The sequence below is a fragment of the Manis pentadactyla genome, chromosome Y (genome assembly GCF_030020395.1).
Source record: "Manis pentadactyla isolate mManPen7 chromosome Y, mManPen7.hap1, whole genome shotgun sequence".
Taxonomy (NCBI): Eukaryota; Metazoa; Chordata; class Mammalia; order Pholidota; family Manidae; genus Manis; species Manis pentadactyla.
In genome coordinates, this window is record NC_080039.1 from 26169232 (window position 1) to 26189541 (window position 20310).

At 39.6% G+C, this 20310-nt stretch overlaps 1 protein-coding gene across 2 annotated transcripts in view; it reads left to right on the forward strand.

Moving 5' to 3' along the window:
* LOC130682133 (probable ubiquitin carboxyl-terminal hydrolase FAF-X) overlaps positions 1-20310 on the forward strand; it is a 164592-nt gene that overhangs the window by 85338 nt on the left and 58944 nt on the right. For both annotated transcript variants that reach the window (XM_057496276.1, XM_057496275.1), the window contains exons 23-25: positions 1124-1249; positions 2222-2350; positions 3755-3924. In XM_057496276.1, coding sequence (XP_057352259.1) covers positions 1124-1249; positions 2222-2350; positions 3755-3924 — 425 coding nt within the window. The remainder of the gene's footprint in view (positions 1-1123; positions 1250-2221; positions 2351-3754; positions 3925-20310) is intronic.

Sequence of the window (20310 nt, forward strand, 5' to 3'; positions counted from 1 at the left end):
CTCTGTTCCTCTTCCTCCTGCCTGTGGAGGAGGGCTTAGGTCCCACCATATAATCAGCTTTGCCACTTTCCCCTCTTCTTCCCTTCCTCCCTGATGTGCGTATGTAGTTCTGCAGTCTTCATGTTATTTTCAGGGTTGGTTATATTTGCTATAATTTCATGTTCTCTGTTTTTTGCAGGAGGTTTCTGCCTTAATCTTACTACTCCACCATCTTTTTTCCCAGAGTCCTCTATACTATCTTTTTAATTTGAAATCTTACTTAGTAGTAGCTGGCCAGTAGACCCTCAAGTATTGACTGTGAAAGATGAAAATCACATGTGTAGAACAGTAAATTAAATGAAAATTTCAGCTTCCCTTAATTGACGTTAAAGAGAGTAACTGGAAGGAAGCATTACACCAAATCAGACTTCTACATGATTTGCCAAACTAGTGACAGCAGGAACCACCATCCCAAAGTCTTAAATTCCTTAAAACATGTATTTTTAAGAACTTCTTTAACAAAACTTGATTGTGAAAGAAAGGTAGAGAGGGTGGGTGGTGAATCTGTGCAGACTTTTTAGCAAGTTTGAGGGATAAAAATTAGAACACAGGTAGCAAAAGAACCTTTGAACTAAAGTAAGGAACAGCTTAAAGACTGGAGTGACAGAAAGTGAGAGGTATAAATTAAAGATGAGAGGATGAGAAATTGAAAGTCTGTTTATCTGGTACCCTCATTTTGCTCAGTCATTTCACAGCAAGCATAGTAATCTTTTGGGAAAGAGGAAAAGGCTTTGCCCAGAGACGTGTAAAAGATGTGTTCAGAGGGCTGTCACCTGCTTCAAGTGAGAGTGAACCCTGTTGTAGGAAGAGTATTGAGTTAGTCTGAAATTGGAGTTTACAGAGCAATATTATATTTTAACAGGCAAGTGAGAGAGGGTGTCTATAGTGTTGGGCATCTGGGATACTTTTTATGCAGATCACCATTAATTCTATTGTAAATAAGGAACACTGATGTAGACGGAGAAAGATGACATCCTGAGACAGAGGCAGTGATTAAGTAGCATATTGTTGGGTTGGTTACTGCAGATTTTTGAAATTTAGTTTTGTGCAAGTTTATTCCAAGTAAAAAGTTGTGTTTTTTCAGATGAACCAAGTTACTCACGATCACATGGTGATACTACAAAATGTCCTTCAGAGCATGCCTAATCCGTCATCTGAATACATGCTTAGAAATGTTTCTGTACGTCTTGCTCAGCAAATATCTGGTGAGGTTAGTATCAAAATTTGAAGACTCTGGCATTTTGGGTGGTTTTATTTTGTATTACTGTTGACAGTCTCTTTTTGTTCAAATATATAAAGATGCTGAACTTGAGGTTATTGAGACTGTGTCAGTCTTATTATTTTAGATGAAGTTTCATGTTAATATTATCTAAATACTAGTAGTAAGAAAGTGCTTTTTAAAAGTTTTTAAACAGATTTTTTTGAGTTATACTTTCTGTTGCATAAACTAGATCAAAATAAACCATCTGGTGAGTTTTGACAGATGTTTAATGACACACTCTAGGTGAATTTCCATCAGCCCCAATAGTTTTCTCCTCCTGGCTCCACGCAACCACCATTCTGCTTTTTGTTACATGTAAATTTCTTAAGTTTCATTAAATTTACATCACTGGAATCATATTGTATGCTCTTTTGTGTCTGCATTATTTCCATCAGCATAATTTTGAAATTATCAGTGTTATATTTTGCATCTGTCCTTTATTCCATTTTGAGTAATACTACTTTTTATGGGCTTTCCTCCTGTTGCATTAGTAGACATTTGAATTATACTAGTTTCTGACTTTTGGGAATAGAACTACTTTGAAAATTCATTAAATAAGGGCTTCTGTGGGTGCATCTTCTTTCTGGGTGAAGACATACATAGGAATGAAAGGCTGGATTTTCCCATGTTCTAAAAATTTTTATGAAAAGTATTATAGAGCCCAGATTAGATCTTAGCCTAAAGCATACTTTGTGACTGTAGCTGACAATAATGTTTGTTCTTCATCTACTATATTTTATGACTTGATGTAAAGGTATTTAAAAATGCACCCATTACTACTTTGGACCTTAAGGGTAATGTGAAGCATTCACTTAATTTACAACCACTTATACTACCTCTTTAACAAGGAGAAAGTTTTGTTTTCTGATTATTTCACTTTGATATTCTATCAGCACTTTAAATTACTGGTTTTTTTTTCAGGCTTCAAGATATATGCCTGATACTTGTGTAATTAGAGCTATACAAAAAATCGTCTGGGCATCAGGATGTGGGGCATTAGAGCTAGTCTTTAGCCCAAATGAAGAAATTACTAAAATGTACGAGATGACGGTAAGAATTAGTACAAAAATATATTCCTTGTTTGTTAGTTGTACATATGACCAAAGTTTCGTGTCTGCTGTTTTTTAAGGAAAAAGTCATTCGTATCTAGTAGTTTATAGTGAACTTCTAGATGCAGTTCAGATGAGAATATATATGAGTTATTTTTGAAAATAAAAGACTTCAGGGTTTCTGTATAACGCAGCTTTTTTCTGAAACTTTTTTTTTTTAACTTCTTGGGTTGAAAATATAATGGATTTTCTTTTCCTAGTTCCCTTTAATTCTTTCTCAGTTTTTTTTGTCCTGAATGAATTTTGGTAATTGTCTGCTGTGGAATTGACATTTAACAAGTATTTTCTTGGCTCATTTAGAGCACTCAAAAGCAGGAAAAGTGTACCATTTTGGTATTATCCCTAAGCTTTGTTGAATTAAGCAGTTACTTGCAGAAATGAGATTTTGTTTAGCTCTTTGAATCCCCAGTCATATTTACTTGTCTTGGATAGTCACTTCTGTAATATTTAAGAGAGCAAAGTGGGTAGGTAATAGCCTTGTACAGCTTCCCTTTTTGGAATATTTAAATGTTGTTTGCCAGACATAAACTGTACCTATTTTTCGATGAGTAAAGGCAGATTACAAATGATTAGCTGCCTACTTGATTATATTTTTGTTTGGAAATGCCTTCTTGAACATTGGTATAGGGATAAGTAATTTTTTAAACAAGATTGCATCTTAGTAAGCTGTGTGATAAAAACTACACACTAATCAAAAATACAAACTGCAGGGCCAGAGGGATTGTTTAGGAAGGAATACTGACTGATGCAGAACTTTACCACTCACCCAAGTGACACTTAGTGTTTGTGATCAGACACCTTTAATCCCCTTTGGGGGTATTTTTCTGAGGGTCTCAGAAGTGCAGATGAAGGGACTGAAGACAGGCCACTTTAGAGATTAGGTAAGTTTTAAATGTTAGCTACATTTAAATACAGGTTAGATACAGGTTAAGAATTTTTTCCTGAACCTGCATCACTGGGTGACAATGAAGCAAAACTGAAGGAGTAAAGCAGCAGACTCACAGACTCTAAGAAGGGACTAGCTGCTAACAAAGGGGAGAGGTGGGAAGGGAGGGAGAAGGGGATTAGGGGGTGTTACGATCGGCACACCTGGTGTGGGGAGGATCATGGGAGAGACAGTGTAGCACAGAGAAGACAAGTAGAGAATCTGTGGCATCTTACTACACTGATGGACGGTGAATGCAATGGGGTATGGGGGGAACTCGATAATGTGGGTGAAAGTAGTAACCACGTTATTTTTAATGTGAAACCTTCAGAAGAATGTATATGGATGATACCTTAGTAAAAAAAATGAAAATAAAAAATGTATTACTGGGTAATTTGACTCCTGATTGTAATTTTACAGATCACCAATGCAAGTAATGAGCCAGATACAGAAGATGAACAGGTTTGCTGTGAGGGATTCGAAGTGATGACGTTATGTTTTGCTCTACTTCCAACAGCTTTGGATGCACTTAGTAAAGAAAGAGCCTGGCAAACATTTATCATTGACTTACTATTGCACTGTCCCAGCAAGTAAGTGATTATTTTTTTCTTTAGGGTTTTGTTTTGTTTTGTGTTTTAGGAAGGAAGGCACGCCTCATTATTTTGAGCAAAAACAGATTAATTTTGATAAAAACATCTTTGAAGTCAAATGAGACTTATTCTCGTCTACATGGCACATTGGTGTTTATGAAACCTTCAACATGTCTCACTTAATCTGTGCTACTTTCTTCTTATCTAAACGGCAGTGCTGATATTTTTTTCCTTTTACCGGGCTTTTATTGTTGTGGCATATATAATCATAACAAGATATTTGGACATTTTAACAACTTCTAAGGGGGCAATTCAGTGGCCTTAAGAACATTTTCAGTGTTGTACAGTCATCATCACTATTTCTTTTTCCTTAGTTTATTCTTCTGATAGTTCACTGTTAGTGTATACAAGTGCAACAGATTTCTCTGCTTAATTTTGTATCCTGAAACTATAGTGAATTCACTTATTTTCCTAATAGGTATTGGTGGACTCTTTAGGGTCTTCTCTATATAATATATCATCTGGAAATAGTGACAGTTTTACTTCTTCCCTAGCCATATGAATGCCTTTTTATTTCTTCATCTCGTCTGATTGCTGTGGCTAGAACCTCCAATACTCTGTTGAATAAAAGTGCTAAGAGTCAGGATCCTTGTCTTCATCCTAATCAGTGAGGAAAATTGTATAAGTTGGCAGGTTTTTCACCATTGCTATGTAATCTGTGGGTTTATCTTATATGGCCTTTATTATGTTGAGGTATCTACCCTTTACACTCACTTTGCTGAGAGTTTTTATCATCATCACTATTTCTTAAACTTTTTGTCACCCCAAATTTTTCTAAAGAATTAATTTGCTTTTCTTTAGGAAAGTAAGCTTTTCTTGGTTTGAAAAAGCCGTTTCACCAAACCTTCCAGCCCTAGTTAGCTCTAATCCACATTCTATCTAGATGAATTTGCCTACAGTCAATCCCACATATAAATGGAATCACAATATTAGTCTTTTTGTGTTTGGATTGTTTCACGTGACATAATGTACTCAAGGTTTATACATGTTGCCGCATATTTCAGAATTCTCTTCCTTTTTAAGGCTGAATATATTCAGATGTACAACTATATCATGTTTTCGTTAATGCATTCATTTGTTGGTGGATCCTTAGATTGTTTCTGTTTCTGGCTATTATGAAAAACACTGCTTTGAGCATTGCTATGAACACAAATAACTGTTTGAATGCATTTTCAGTTCCTTTGAGTATATACTTGGATTGAATATGCTAGATTACATGGTAAATCTATGCTTAACTTTTTAAGGACCTGCCAACTTATACATTAGTTTCACCATGGTATACTCACACCAGTCAAGTACCAAAGCTCTACTTTCTCTCCCCTACTTCTTCTTCTCTCTTTTTTAAAATGTAAAAGCCATCCCAGTGATGTGGTATCTCATGGCAGTTTTGATTTTCACTTCCCTAGTGATGAGTGATTCCAAGAATCCTTTCTTGTGCTTCTTGTGCGTCTGCAGAGAAAATTCTATTCATTTTTAAATTCTGTTATTTATATGAACTTTAGGATGGGTTTTTACATTTTGGCAGTCAATACCATTGTAATTTTGGAAGGGATAACATTACATATGTAGACTGTTTGGGTAGAGGGGTAGTATTGACATCTAAATAATACTAAATCTTTCAGTACATGAGTATACATTGTCTTGTTTATTTAGGACTTATTTGCTTCAAACACTGCTGTGTATCTTACTAATTAGGTTTATCTTTTCCTGAGTATTTTATCCTTTTTGCTCCTCATGTAGGCGGGATTCACTTTTTATGATTTTTATTCATTTTGTACTTTAACAGCTTTGCTGAATTCAGTTCTTTAAGGATTCTTTCTTTTTTTTGATACCATTAGTGTACAGTTACTTGAACAACATTATGGTAACTGCACTCCCCTATTATCAAGTCCCCCACATACCCCATTACATTCACTGTCCGTCAGCATAGTAAGATGCTATAGAATCATTACTTGTCTTCTCTGTATATAGTGCTTTTCCCGTGTCCCCCCATCCGCTACATTATGTGTGCTAATCATAATGCCCGTTTACCCACCTTGTCCCTCCCTCCCCACCCATCTCCCCAGCCCCTTTCCCTTTGGTACCTGTTAGTTCATTCTTGGGTTCTGTGAGTCTGCAGCTGTTTTGTTCCTGCAGTTTTTTTGTCTTTGTTCTTATGGTCCACAGATGAGTGAAATAATCTGATACTTGTCTTTCTCTGCATGGCTATTTTCACTGGGCACAATACCCTCTAGCTCCATCCATGTTGTTGCAAATGGTAGGATTTCTTTTCCTCTTATGGCTGAATGTGTACCACATCTTTGTGCATTCATGTACTGTTGCACACTTAGGTTGCTTCTGTGTTCTTTTCATTGTATATAGTTCTGTGATAAGCATACGGGTGCATATGTCTTTCTCAAATGGGACTGCTGCATTCTTAGGGTAAATTCCTAGGAGTGGAATTCCTGGGTCAAGTGGTATTTCTATTTTGAGCTTTTTGAGGAACCTCCATACAGCTTTCCACAATGGTAGAATTAGTTTTCTTTCCAACCAGCAGTGTACGAGGGTTCCCCTTTCTCCACATCCTCGCCAACATCTGTTGTTTGTCTTTCGGATGCTGGCCACCCTAGTTGATGTGAGGTGATAACTCATTGTGGTTTTAATTTGCATTTCTCTGATGACAAGCGATGTGGAGTGTCTTTTCATTTGTCTGTTTGCCATCTGAATTTCTTCTTTAGAGAAGTGTCTGTTCAGCTCCTCTGCCCATTTTTTAATTGGATTATGTGCTTTTTGATTGTTGAGGTGTGTGAGCTCTTTATATAATTTGGATGACAACCACTTATCGGATATGTCATTTATGAATACATTCTCCCATACTGTAGGATGTCTTTTTGTTCTACTGATGGTGTCCTTTGCTGTACAGAAGCTTTTTAGTTTGATATAGTCCCACTTGTTCATTTTTGCTTTTGTTTCCCTTGCTTGGGGAGATACGTTCATGAAGAAGTTGCTCGTGTTTATGTCCAAGAGATTTTTGTCTGTAGTTTTTTTCTAAGAGTTTTATGGTTTCATGACTCATCATTCAGGTCTTTGATCCATGTTGAGTTTATTTTTCTGTGTAGGTTAGACAATAATCCTGTTTCCTTGTCTTATATGTAGCTGTCCAGTTTTGCCATCACCAGCTGTTGAAGAGGCTGTAATTTCCCCATTGTATATCCATGGCTCCTTTATCGTATATTTACTGACCATATATGTTTGGTTTATATCTTGGCCCTCTGGTCTGTTGCATTGGACTATGGGTCTGTTCTTGTGCCAGTACCAGATTGTTTTGATTACTGTGGCTCTGTGTTAGAGCTTCAATTTCAGAAGAGAGATCCCTCTGATTTCTTCTTCCTTCCCAGGACTGCTTTGGCTAATCGGGGTTTTTTGGTGTTTCCATATGAATTTTAGAACCATTTGTTCCAGTTCGTTGAAGACTGCTGTTCGTATTTAGTTAGCGGTTGCTTTGAACCTGTAGATTGCATTAGGCAGGGTGGCCATTTTGACGATATTAATTCTTCCTAGTGAAGAGCATGGGGTGATTTTCCATTGGTTCGTGTCCTCTTTAATTTCTCTTAGGAGAGTCTTGTAGTTTCAGGGTATAGGTCTTTCACTTCCTTGGTTAGGTTTATTCCGAGGTGTTTTATTCTTTTTGATGCAATTGTGAAAAGCATTGTTTTCCTGATTTCTCTTTCTGCTCGCTCATCATTAGTGTATAGGAATGCAACAGATTTCTGTGTATTAATTTTGTAACCTACAACGTTGCTGAGTTCAGACATTAGTTGTAGTAGTTTTGGAGTGTTTTCTTTAGGGTTATTTTCTGTGCAATGTCATGTCATCTGCAAATGGGCAGTTTGACTTGTTCCTTACCAGCCTGGATGCCTTTGATTTCTTTGTGTTGTCTGATTGCCATTGCTAGGACCTCCAGTACTATGTTGAATAAAAGTGGGGACAGTGGGCATCCCTGTCTTGTTCACGACCTTCGGGGAAAATCTTCCAGCTTCTCGCCATTAAGTATAATGTTGCCTGTGGGTTTGTCATATACGGACTTTATTATTTTGAGGTATATGCCCTCTCTACCCATTTTGTTAAGAGTTTTTATCACGAATGGACATTGAATTTTGTATAATGCTTTTTCAGCCTCTATGGAGATGATCATGTGGTTTTTGTGCTTCTTTGTATTGACGTGGTGGGTGATGTTAAAGGATTTTCGAATGTTGTACCATCCTTGCATCCTTGGGATGAATCCCACTTGGTCATGGTGGATGATCCTTTCAGTGTATTTTTGAATTCGGTTTGCTAATATTTTATTGAGTATTTCTGCATCTGTGTTCATCAGCGATATTGGTCTGTAGTTTTCTTTTTTGGTGGGGTCTTTGCCTGTTTTTGGTATTATAGTGATGTTGGCCTCACAGAATGAGTATGGAAGTATTCCCTCCTCTTCTCCTTTTTGGAGAACTTTAAAGAGGATTGGTTTTAGGTCTTCACTGAATGTTTGATAAAATTCAGAGGGGGGAAGTCATCTGGTTCAGGGCTTTAGTTGTTAGGTATTTTTGATAACCAGTTCCATTACATTGCTGCCAATTGGTCTGTTAAGATTTTCGTTTCTTCCTGGTTCCATTTCTATTACGTTATCTGGTTTGTTACTATGTAATTTTTCATGATATTTTCTCATAATTCTTTGTATTTCTGTGGTCTCCATAGTTATTTTTCCTTTCTCATTTCTGATTCTGTTTATGTGTGTAGACTCTCATTTTTTCTTGGTAAATCTGCCTGTGGGTTTATCTATTTTGTTTATATTCTTGATGGATCAGCTCCTGGTTTCACTGATTCTGTTGTTTTATTCTCCTCTATTTGATTTGTTTCTGCTTCAATCTTTATTATGTCCTTCCTTCTACTGACTTTGTGCCTCACTTTGTTCTTCTTTTTCTAGTTTCAAAAACGGTCTAGTGAGTTTAGACTGTTCATTTCTGGCTGTTCTTCTTTCCTGTTGTCAGCCTGTATTGTAATATTTGCAGCTCACACGGCCTTCACTTTGTCCCACAGATTTTTGTGGTATTGAGTTGTTTTTTTCAGTTGTCTCCGTATATTGCTTGATCTCTTCTTATTTGATAATCTATCCATTGATTATTTAGAAGCATGTTATTAAGCCTCCATGTGTTTGTGTGCTTTTTCATTTTCTTTGTGTTAATTTATTTCTAATTTTATACCTTTGGGATCTGAGTAGCTGGTTTGTTCAATTTCAGTCTTTTTGAATTTGCTGAGGTTTTTTTCTGTGGCCTCGTGTATGGTCTATTCTGGGAAACATTCCATGTGCACTTGAGAAGAATGTGCATTCTGTTGCGTTTGGATGTACTGTTCTGTGTATGTCTGTTAGGTCCGTCTGTTGTAATATGTTGTTCAGTGCCTCCGTCTCTTTACTCATTTTCTGTCTGGTTGATCTATCCTTTGGAGTGAGTGGTGTGTTGAAGTCTCCTAGAATGAGTGCATTGCATTCCATTTCCCTCTTTAGTTCTGTTAGTATTTGTTTCACGTATGTAGATGATCCCCTTTCGGGTGCGTCGATATTTATAATAGTTCTCTCCTCTTGTTGGACTGCCCCCTTTATCATTATGTAATGTCCTCCTTTGTCTCTGGTGAGTTTCTTTGTTTTGAAGTCTATTTTGTCTGATACAAGTACTGCAACTCCTGCTTTTTTCTCCTTATTAGTTGCATGAAATACCATTTTCAATCCCTTTACTTTCAGTCTGTGTATGTCTTTGGGTTCGAAGTGAGTCTTTTGCAGGTAGCATACAGATGGTCTGGTTTTTTAATTCATTCGGTGACTCTGTGTTTTGATTGGTGCCTTCAGAGCCTTTACATTTAGGGTGATTATTGATAGGTATGTACTTACTGCCATTGCAGACTTTAGATTTGTGGTTATGAAAGGTTCAAGGGTAATTCCCTTACTATCTGACAGTCTAATTTAACTCACTTTCTGTGCTAATAAAAACAGAACCTAAAAGTTGTTTTTTGTTTTTTTCTCCTTTTTCTTCCCCCTCCCTTTCTTTATATGTTGGGTGTGATATTCTGAGCTCTTTGTCTATCCCTTGATTGACTTTGGGGGTAGTTGATTTGATTTTGCATCTGTTCAGTAATTAATTGTTCTACTTTGCTGTGGTTTTATTTTGCCTGGTGAAATGTATTTAGCCTTAGGAATACTTCCATGTGTAGTAGTTCCTCCAAAATGCACTGTCGAGGTGGTTTGTAGGAGGTAAATCCTCTCAGCTTTTGCTTATCGGAACATTGTTTAATCTCTCCTTCAAATTTAAATGATCACCTTGGCAGGTAGAGTATTCTTGGTCCTAGGACCTCCTGCATCACTGCATTAAATACATCATGCCACTCCCTTCTGGCCTGTAAGGTTTTTGTTGAGAATTCTGATGATAGCCTGATGGGTTTTCCTTTGTATGTGATCTTTTCTCTCTCTCTAGCTGCTTTTAAAAGTCTGTCCTTATCCTTGATCTTTGCCACTTTATTTTTTATGTCTTGGTGTTGTCTTCCTTGGATCCCTTGTGTTGGGAGGTCTGCCTAACACTTTGATGGCTTGAGAGACTGTCTTCTTTCTCAGATTGGGGAAGTGTTCAGCAATTGCCTCCTCAGTGACACTTTCTGTCCCTTTTTCTTTCACTTCTTCTTCTGGTGCCCCTATTAGGAGAGTAATGTTCCGTTTGGAACTGTCACACGGTCGTCTCAATGATCTTTCATTCTTAGAGATTATTTTTTCTCTCTGTGCCTCATCTTCTTTGTATTCCTCTTCTCTAATTACTATTCCATTTACCGTCTCTTCTACTACATCCAATCTTCTTTTAAATCCCTCACATGTTTCATTTCAGGTACGGAGTGTCTTGATGATTGAATCTCCATCTTAAATTCATCCCTGAGTTCTTGAATATTTTTCTGCCCCTCCGTAAGCATGTTTATAGTTCTTACTTCGAACTCTCTTTCAGGAATACTGGTGAGTTCAGTTTCATTTGGCCAGTTTTGTGTGGTGCCCTCTAGTGTCCAGAAGCTCTAGTCTCTGGAGCTGCTCAGCCACTACGTGAGGATGGGGGTCATAGGGGAGTGGTGCTGGAGCCTGGGAGGAGGAAAGAGCTAAATTGACACTGCTTTCCGGCTGCAGTGCGTCTCCAGTGTCAGAGCCAGTGGGCCAAGCACACAGTTGTAACCCTCCGTGCTTGGCGTCTCTAGGGGCCTCCCTCCGGCTGGCCTGATGCCAGCAGTGACTGCTGGTCTGTGAGCAGGTGCCGGCAGGCCAGGAGAAGGTGCAGCAGTCTGAGTGTCAGTGTGGGGGGCCTCCAAGCTGAGTAGCCAGCTAGGGGGATTGGACCTCCCGAAGCTCCTCAAAGTTCCCAATCTGCTGGGCAGAGCGCCCGCGGACAATCTTGTCTGCCTCTCCCTTCTCCCACGCAGCAAGCTCCGTGCAAACCCTGCACCTTCAGCAGCCATCTTGCTGCAAGGAAGCCTCTTAGACCACACGCCTTTCCTTTGTCCCAGAGCGGCCAGGTGGGGATTCTTACCCTGCACAAAGGGCCGGAATCTCAGTCTCTCAAGCACTCCACCTGTCCCTGCTCCCCAACCCCACCAACCTCCAGGGCACCATACAATGTAGATTTGTTTTCCAAAGTAGGCCTCCGGGGCTGGGTGTTCAGCAGTTCTGGGCTTCCACCCCCTCCCTGCTCCATTTCTCTTCCTCCTGCTGGTGAACTAGGGTGGTGGAAGGGCTTAGGTCCTGCTGGATCAAGGCTTTGGTACGTTACCCTCTTCCTTGAGGGTCTCTATGCAGTCGGGTGCAGCCTTCTTTCCTGTTGCTGTTCTAGAGTTAGTTGTGTTCGCTATATCTTCATACTATCTGTGGTTTTTGGACTGTCTCACCTCTCGTGCCACCATCTTGAATCCCCTAGGGGTTCCTTCTTTTAAGGATTTTTCAAAGGGCCAGTGGGTATGAACTTGTAAAGTGGTCTCAAAAATGCTTATCTCTAGTGTGATACACTAAGTCACTTCTGTTATCAGTCCTCTAGGTAATTCTGCAAAATTAACTTAACACGAGTATAAGTTCCTCACAAGGGGAACAGCTCCCCTCTGGGAACCTTAGTCTGGGCTGCCTGCCCTGCCACCAAGGTGGACTGAGTTCTTGTCTGTTTGCTGAAATATGTGGAGATTCTTACTTCCTAACTTCCTGGCTTTTAAAAATGGAATCTTAGCTTTAAGATGGAATCCTTCCTTTCTTACTATGCTAAAAAGTATAAAATAATTTGATTTGCCATTTTAAGTCTCAGGTAAATAGTGTTAGATATATTTACATGGTTGTGCCCTGTAAGTAGAAGAGCTCTAGTACTTTTTCTTGTCATGCAGAACGGAAAGTCTACACCAACGCAACACAAATTTGTCTACCTATCTCAACACCAGTGCTTTCCCGCACTACCTTTGTTAGGGGGGCATTGTGTATTTTCCTTGGTTCTTGTCCCTCCTGGAACAAAGAATTGAAGGGCAGAGACACAGTAGTGAAACAGTGAAAGTTTTAAAGTTACTTACAGAGAGAAAAAATACAGGCAACCTCAGGGAGGGGAGGCGCCCTGAAAGGCTGGGGATTCCTCCTTTTAAGGATTTTTCAGGAATGTGACAGAGAGCTAGAAGGGTGAACTTAAGTGGTCTTCTCCTCAAGATGTTTATCTTTTTGAGACACAGAGTCTCTTACCAGTCCTCTGGGTAATTCTCAAAATTGACATAAGAAGTTTACTGCTCTGGCCCCCTCCCAGGATAGCAGCTTACTGGTTTGGGAGCATATCAATTAAGACTGCCTGCCCTGTGCCCCAAGGAGGGATGAGTTATTGTCTGTTTGCTAAAGAGTTAGTTAAGAATCTTACTTAACTTCTTGGGTATTAAAATACAGTCTTTAAGATGGAATCCTTCTTGCTTTTTACTATGTTGTTTATGGCAGGACCAGCATAGTAAATGAATTGCCTAGGAAACAAACTACTTGATCAGTGGTGAAAGGAGAGAAAAACAGCATGTAGGTAAAGGTAAAAAATAAACTGGGCCCAGATGATTAACATAATAAAGATGGGCTATGCCGAAGTACCTTCCTTTATCTGGGCAATATTCAAACATTCCAGGCCAAGTAGCTCTTGGCTTTTCAAGCTTTAATTCATTAACTCTGGGTCTTTTTAATGGACTTCCCTGGCCTTTTTTTCTCTTTCCACCCTGCCCAGATCTATTTTCCTGCCTAACACTTTCTCCGCACTCCATGCTAGCAAAGTGCTTTTCTGTGCGCCGTTTTCGTGCAGCCACAGCACACTCTGGTTTCCCACCCTCCCCTTTTTGGAAGAACTCTATGAGCCGCTCCTTGGTGATGGCAGGCAGCAGACCAGTTAGGTTCCAGGAACTGAGGGGAGGAGAGAATGGCCATTTTATCTCCACTACTTGCCCAGAACCACCTGAGGCTGCAGCAGTAAACATCCATTCATATGCCAGGCGGTAAATTCTGGAAACTACCACTTACTCCACAATGACCCTTTTTTTTCCCTGATAATTTTCCTTGCTCTCTATTTTGCTCTGAATTATAGCCACTCCAACTTTCTTCTCAAGCAGTTTAATTTTCACTGCATCTTTAAAATTCATTTCTTAAGGCATTTAATAAATGCCAGTGTTTAGTTGGGTATTTATGCCCTATGACTGTCGTATCTTTTATTTGGTTGTATTTTGACCTTGGAATTTAAAAGTGATTAATTTTGAATAAATACCAACTGTATTCGTTGCTTTTTTTTTTTAATTCTCCATATAGGTTCTTCCCTGTAACTTTTTTTGCGTTCTCTGCTTCTTTTTCCTTTTCCTTTAAGTGCAATCACGTTATTATTAGGTTTCTTTAACAGAGGTTTAACTATACTTGGAATTTTTTCCAAATTTGGCAAAATGGTTACAAGTGCTAAAGTTACCACTACAGAGTAATAAGCTTCTTTGATACGTTCTATTTTTATTACAAAATTTTGAGAAAGCAGATACAGGAATTTTTGTTTGGTTTCCTCTGCCTTACTGAAGTGTCCTTGATAAACTAAAAGGTATATGTACATAAGGTACACAAGATAATGTTTTAGACACACACGCATGCACGCACACGTGCGCACGCATTCCTGCTCTGCTGAGACCGAGTAAAGAGAAGAGCAAGTTGTAGGGCTTAAAAACGAGTTTGTACTCTCAAGGCAGTAGGTCTCAGTCTCTCCTGGCTCTGGCGCTGCTTCCCCCTGCTTCCCAGCATGGGCTTAATACTCTCCTAGCGCCAGGGCTCCATCGCTTCCTTCTGACAGACTTTGTTCCCTACTGGCTCTCCAAGCTTCCCTTCTCTGCTCTTGACTGTTCTCCCTTCCCCGCCCCTTGCACCAGGAGCACGTCTGTGGGCTAGCCTCTGTGGTAACTGGCAGTCACCCCAAAATACCCAACCAGTTATGCATCAGGAACTGCGGAGAGGAGAGAACAGTTGTTCCCTCTCCATCTTAACTGATTGAAGTGATATCTTACGGCATTTTTTATTGATATGAAGTGAACTCTTACGAAGGTTTCACAAGAAAAACAGTGTGGTTACTACTTTCACCCTCATATGATTAGCGATGTGGAGCATCTTTTCACCTTCCTGTCAGTTGTCCGAATTTCTTCTTTGGAAAAGACTCTTATTCACATCCTCTGCCCATTTCTTCATCTGGTTGCTTGGTTTTGGGTATTGAGTTGTTTGACTTTGTTACGGAAAATAATGAAAAAACCCGTACCAGGCTCCTATCATTGACGGAAGAACCAGGCGGCACTCGGTCGTCTTGGAGTGTTGAGGCTTTACTTCACACCGGCGGGCTCAGAGGGAAGTAATCTCCCAAAAGTCTGAGCCCTGAACAGGGGCAAAGGGAGCAATATATATCTTTCTGCTTCTGTATCTGTAACATTCCTACATGCACAGCAAGCGAGCAATCGAGGAGTGAAGAGTTTGGGGAATGAACCTAGGGAGTGCTCGGCAGAGTGGGGCATGTAGGGGAGCGGGAAATTAAGGGAGTTTCTGTTGTCTTTGCTAAGAAGAGCAACAGAAGGGAGCCACCTGGACTAGATTGCTGTCTTTGTAAGTTTTTCCCTGTTGACTTCTGTACATATTTTGGGTGTTAAATTAACCCCTTATGGGATAAGTCATTAAGGAATACATTTGTAGGATGCCTTTTTGATCTGCTGATGGTGTCCTTTGCTGAACAGAAGCTTTTTAGTTTGATGTAGTCCCATTTGTTCATTTTTGCTTTTGTTTCCCTTGCCCAAGGACATGTGTTCAGTAAAAGGTTGCTCACATTTATATTCAAGAGATTTTTGCCTATGTTTTCTTCAAAGAGTTTTACTTTTTGTGACTTACAAAGGTCTTTGATCCATTTTGAGTTTAGTTTTCTAAATGGAGTTAGGCAGTAATCCAGTTTCATTCTCTTACATGTAAGCTGTCCATTTTTGCCAGTATGAATTGTCGAAGAGGCTGTCTTTTCCCCATTTTATACCAATGGCTCCTTTATCATATATGAATTGGCCATATATGTGTGGGTTTACATCAGGGCTCTATTCTGTTCTAATGATCTATGGGTCTGTTCTTGTGCCTGTACCATACTGTCTTGGTTTCTGTAGGGAGCATAATCCCCCAGCTTTGTTCTTCCTTCTCTGGATTGCTTTGGCTCTTCAGGGTCTTCTGTGGTTCCACATGAATTTTAGAACTGTTTGTTCTAGTTTGTTGAAGAATGCCGTTGGTATTTGATAGGGATTGCATGGAAACTGTAGATTGTGTTAGGCATGATGGTCATTTTGACAACATTTATTCTTCCTATCCATGAACAGAGGATAGGTTTCCATTTATTGTTATCTAATTGCTCTATGAGTGTTTTGTAATTTTCAGTGTTTAGGTCTTTCAGCTGCTTGGTTAGGTATTTTTGCTGCAATTGTTAATGGAGTTGTTTTTCTGATTTTCTGTGTGCTAGTTTATGCTTACAATATAGGAAAGCAGCAGATTCTGTGTTAATTTTGTATCCTGGACCTTTGCTGCATTCAGTTTTTTGGTGGAGTCTTTAGGTTCTATGTATAATAGCATATCATCTGAAAACCCTGACAAGTTTAACTTCTTCCTTAACACTTAGGAAGCCTTTTATATCTTTGTGTTTGTTGTCTGATTGCCGTGACTAGGACCTCCAGTACTTTGTTGAATAAAAGTGGGGAGATTGAGCATTCTTGTTTTGTTTCTGATCTTAGTGAAATATATTTCAGCTTTTGAGTGAACATTCCTACCTGCACAGCAAGTCAGCAGGCAAGGGGGAGTGAACCTGGGGAGTGCTCGGCAGAGTGGGGAGTGTAGGGCTGTGGGTTTTTCATGCATTGCCTTTGCTATGCTGAGTTACATATCCTCTATGCACTTTTAATTGAGAATTTCTGTCATGGATGAGTGTTGAGTATTGTTGAATGCTTTTTCAGCATCAATTGAGATGATCGTGTTGATTTTTGTCCTCTTTGTCAATGTGTGTGATGTTGGTTGATTTTCAGATATTGTACTATCCTTGAATCCCTGGAATAAATCCCATACGGTGATGATGCATGACCTTTTTGATGTAGTTTTTAATCCTGTTTGCTAATATTTTGTTGAGGGTTTTTTGATTACATTCATCAGGGATATTGGTCTGTAATTTTCCTTTTTTGCACTGTAATGCTGGCCTCATAGAATGAGTTTGGAAGTATTCTCTCCTTTTGTACTTTTTAGAAGACTTTAAGAAGGATGGATATTGGGTCTTTTGTAAGTGTTTGCTAAAAATTCAGCTGTGAAGCACAATATGGATGGTCACAGGGAAGGCAATATAGCACAGAGAAGACAACTGCTAACTCCTGCATCTTACTGTGCTCATGGACAGTGACTGTAGTGGGTTACGTGAAGGGAACTTGATAATAGGGAGGAATGTAGTAACCACAATGTTCCTCATGTGAAACCTTCACAAGATTGTATTTTAGTGATACCTTTATAAAAAAAATTCAGTATGAGACCATCTGGTCCAGGGGTTTTATTCTTAGGTAATATTTTGATTACCAATTCAATTTCATTGCTAGTATTTGGTCTGTTCAGATTTTCTGGTTTTTCCTGGGCTGGTCTTAAAAGTTGTATTTTTCGAGAAAGTCGTCCATTTCTTAGGTTATCCAGTTTGTTGGTGTATAATTTTTCATATATTCTCTTACAATTTTTGTATTTCCAAGGTGCCTGTCGTGATTTTTCCTTTTTCATTTCTGATGGCATTTACATGTGTATAGTTTATTTTTTTCTTGATGAGTCTGTCTAGGGGTTTATCTGTTTTATTTTCTTGAAGAACCAGCTCATTTCATTGATTCTATTGTTTTATTCTTCTCAGCTTTACTTTTTTATTCTCTGATCTTTATCAAGTCTCTCCTGCTAGTGACTTTGGGCCTCATTTGTTCTTCTTTTTGTAGTTTCATTACTTGAGAGTTTAGACTGTTCATTAGGGATTGTTCTTGTTCATTGGCGTAAACCTGTATAGCTGTGTGCTATCCCCTTCAAACTGCATTTGCTGTGTCCCACAAGTTTTGGGATGTTGAGTTGTTGTCATTTGTCTCCATATACTGTTTGCTGTCTATTTTAATTTGGTCACTGATCGATGTTGTTAAGCCTCCATGTGTTTGTGGGTTTTTAAAATTTACTTACTGATCTCTTTTTGTGGCCTATTCTGGAAAATGTTCCATGTGCACTTGAGAAGAATGTGTTATCCCTTCTGCCTTTGGTGGACTGTTCTGTAGATGTCTGCTGGGTTCAGCTGTTCCTAATGCATTGTTCAGTGCCTCTGTCTGGTTGATCTGGAGTGTGAGGTGTGTTGAAGTCTCCTGAGATAACTGCATTGCATTCTGTTTCTTTTATTATGTTAATATTTGTTTCACATATTTGGGTGCTCCTATGTTGGGTACATAGATATTTATAATGGTTATATACTCTTGTTGGACTCCTGACCACTTTATCATCATGTAATGTCCTTCTTTGTGTCTTGTTACTTAATTTTGAAATGTATTTTTATGATGTAATGACTGCAGCTTCTGCTTTTTTTCCCCCTATTGTTTGCATGAGTATCTTTTTCCACCCCCTTACTTTAAGTCTGTATATGTGTTTGGGTTTGAAGTGAGTCTCTTCTAGGCAGCTTGTACATGGGTCTACATTTTTTGTCCACTCTGCGACTCTTTGTCTTTTCATTGGTGTGTTCAGTCCATTTACAATTGGGGTAATTACTGATAGATATGTATTTACTGCCGTTGTGGGCTTTAAACTTGTAGTTACCAAACTTTCAAAGGCAGCTTTCCTTACTCTCTAAAAGTCTGTCTTACCTCACTTATACTATTTTAAACACAATCTAAAGGTTTTTTTTTTTCTTCCTCCTTTTCCTTCCCTCCTCCACTCTTACATATATTAAGGTGTCATATTCTGTACTCTTGTGTGTAGTCCTTGACTGACTTCGTCTTGTGTGTAGTCCTTGACTGACTTGGTGGGCAGTCCAGTTAATTTTGCATTGGTTAGTAATTAATTGGTCTACATCCTTTACTGTGGTTTTATTATTTTCTCTTGTGATGGCTGTTTAGCCATAGGAGTATTCCATCTGGAGCAGTCTCTTGAAAATTCACTGTAAAGACGGTTTTTGAGTGATGAATCCCTAAACTTTCGCTTTTATTGAAATCGTTGAATCTCCGCTTCAAATGCAAATTGTAATCTTGCCAAGTAGAGTGTTCCTGGTTTAAGGCCCTTCTGCTTCATTGTACTAAGTATATCATGCCATGCCACTCGATTCCTGCCTGTAAGGTTTCTACTGAGAAATCTGCTGACAACATCAGGGTGTCTTTTTTCCCCTCTATGGCCGCTTTCAGTATTCTCTCCCTGATCTTTGCCATATTAATTATTATATGTCTTGGTGGTGTCATCCTAGGGTTCCTTTTGTTGGGGGATCTTTGTATTTCCATGACCTGAGAGACTATTCTCTTCCCCCAATTGGGAGAATTTTCAGCAGTTATTTCCCCAAAGAGTCTTCCTATCCCTTTGTCTCTCTATTGTTCTTGTGGTACCCCTACATTGAGATTATTGTTTCATTTGGATTGTTTGCACAGATCTCTTATGCTTTCATTCCTAGAGGTCCCTTTTTCCTGTTTTCTGGCTTCATTGTTTTCCTGTTTTCTGATTTCTATTTCATTTACGATCTCCTCTACTTTATGTCATCCACTTTGAAATCTCTCCATTGTATGTTTCATTTCAGATACTGTATCTTTCACAGTGTCTTTCTCTTTCTTGAAGTCCTTCCCGACATCTTGAGTATTTCTCTGTAGCTCCATGAGCATGTTTATGACTTGTATTTCGAAATACTTATCAAGAAGACTGTTTCAGGTTCTCTCAACCCTTTTGCATTTTGTCCTGCAGTTTTGTTTGGGCAAAATTTTTCTGCTGATTCATTTTTTTAGTGTTATCAATGGAGTCATAGATTCATGGAGAAACACCTTCTTGTGCCCAGAAACTCAATACACTTCACCTTACTGTGCAGGAGTTCTAGCTGTTGTTGGGCAATGTGTGGGGTGACTTTCTGCCTGTCTTGTGGTACACGGATACCAGCTGAGCTTGTGTGGGCATCGGCTGTTCGCAGGTGCAAAAAGAAAATGCGTCTGCACTGCTGGAGTTGCCGTGAGCGGAGCTTCCTTTCACCTGGCGTACAGCAATGGTGGGGGGCTGCAGGTCCGGCCAGGAGGAAGGAGCTCCCTGGGCTGACTCCCGCAGTATTTCCCCAGCTGAACCAAAAAAAGGCTTCAAAATCTTGGCAGGTGTCCCTCTGTGTTTCTTACTGCAACATCTGCCTCCGTTGCTAGGAAAAGTAGGCCTACTGCAGGTGGCATGTGCAGGGTGGAGCCTCGATGCTTCAGTGCTGGAGCAGTCATGGCCAGAGCTGCCCTCCACCTGCCCTGCAAAAATGGTGGGGCACAAGCTGGAGGGAACAGATCCTCCTGGGAGGAAAGAACTCCAGGGGCTGGCTCCTGCACATAGTTTCCCAGCTGGCCTGAAACAGGGCTGACAAAGTAAGGAGGGTCTCCCTCTGCCTATATGGGAGCATGTCTGACCATACTGCTGGCTGGCCACAGGCCACTCGCCTCCAAGGAGCCTCAAGAATGCCTTGTCAGCGAGGGGGTTGGAGCGCCTGTGGCTTCCCAGAATTCCTCACCTGTCGAGCTGAGGGCAGCGAGGGGGTTGGAGCG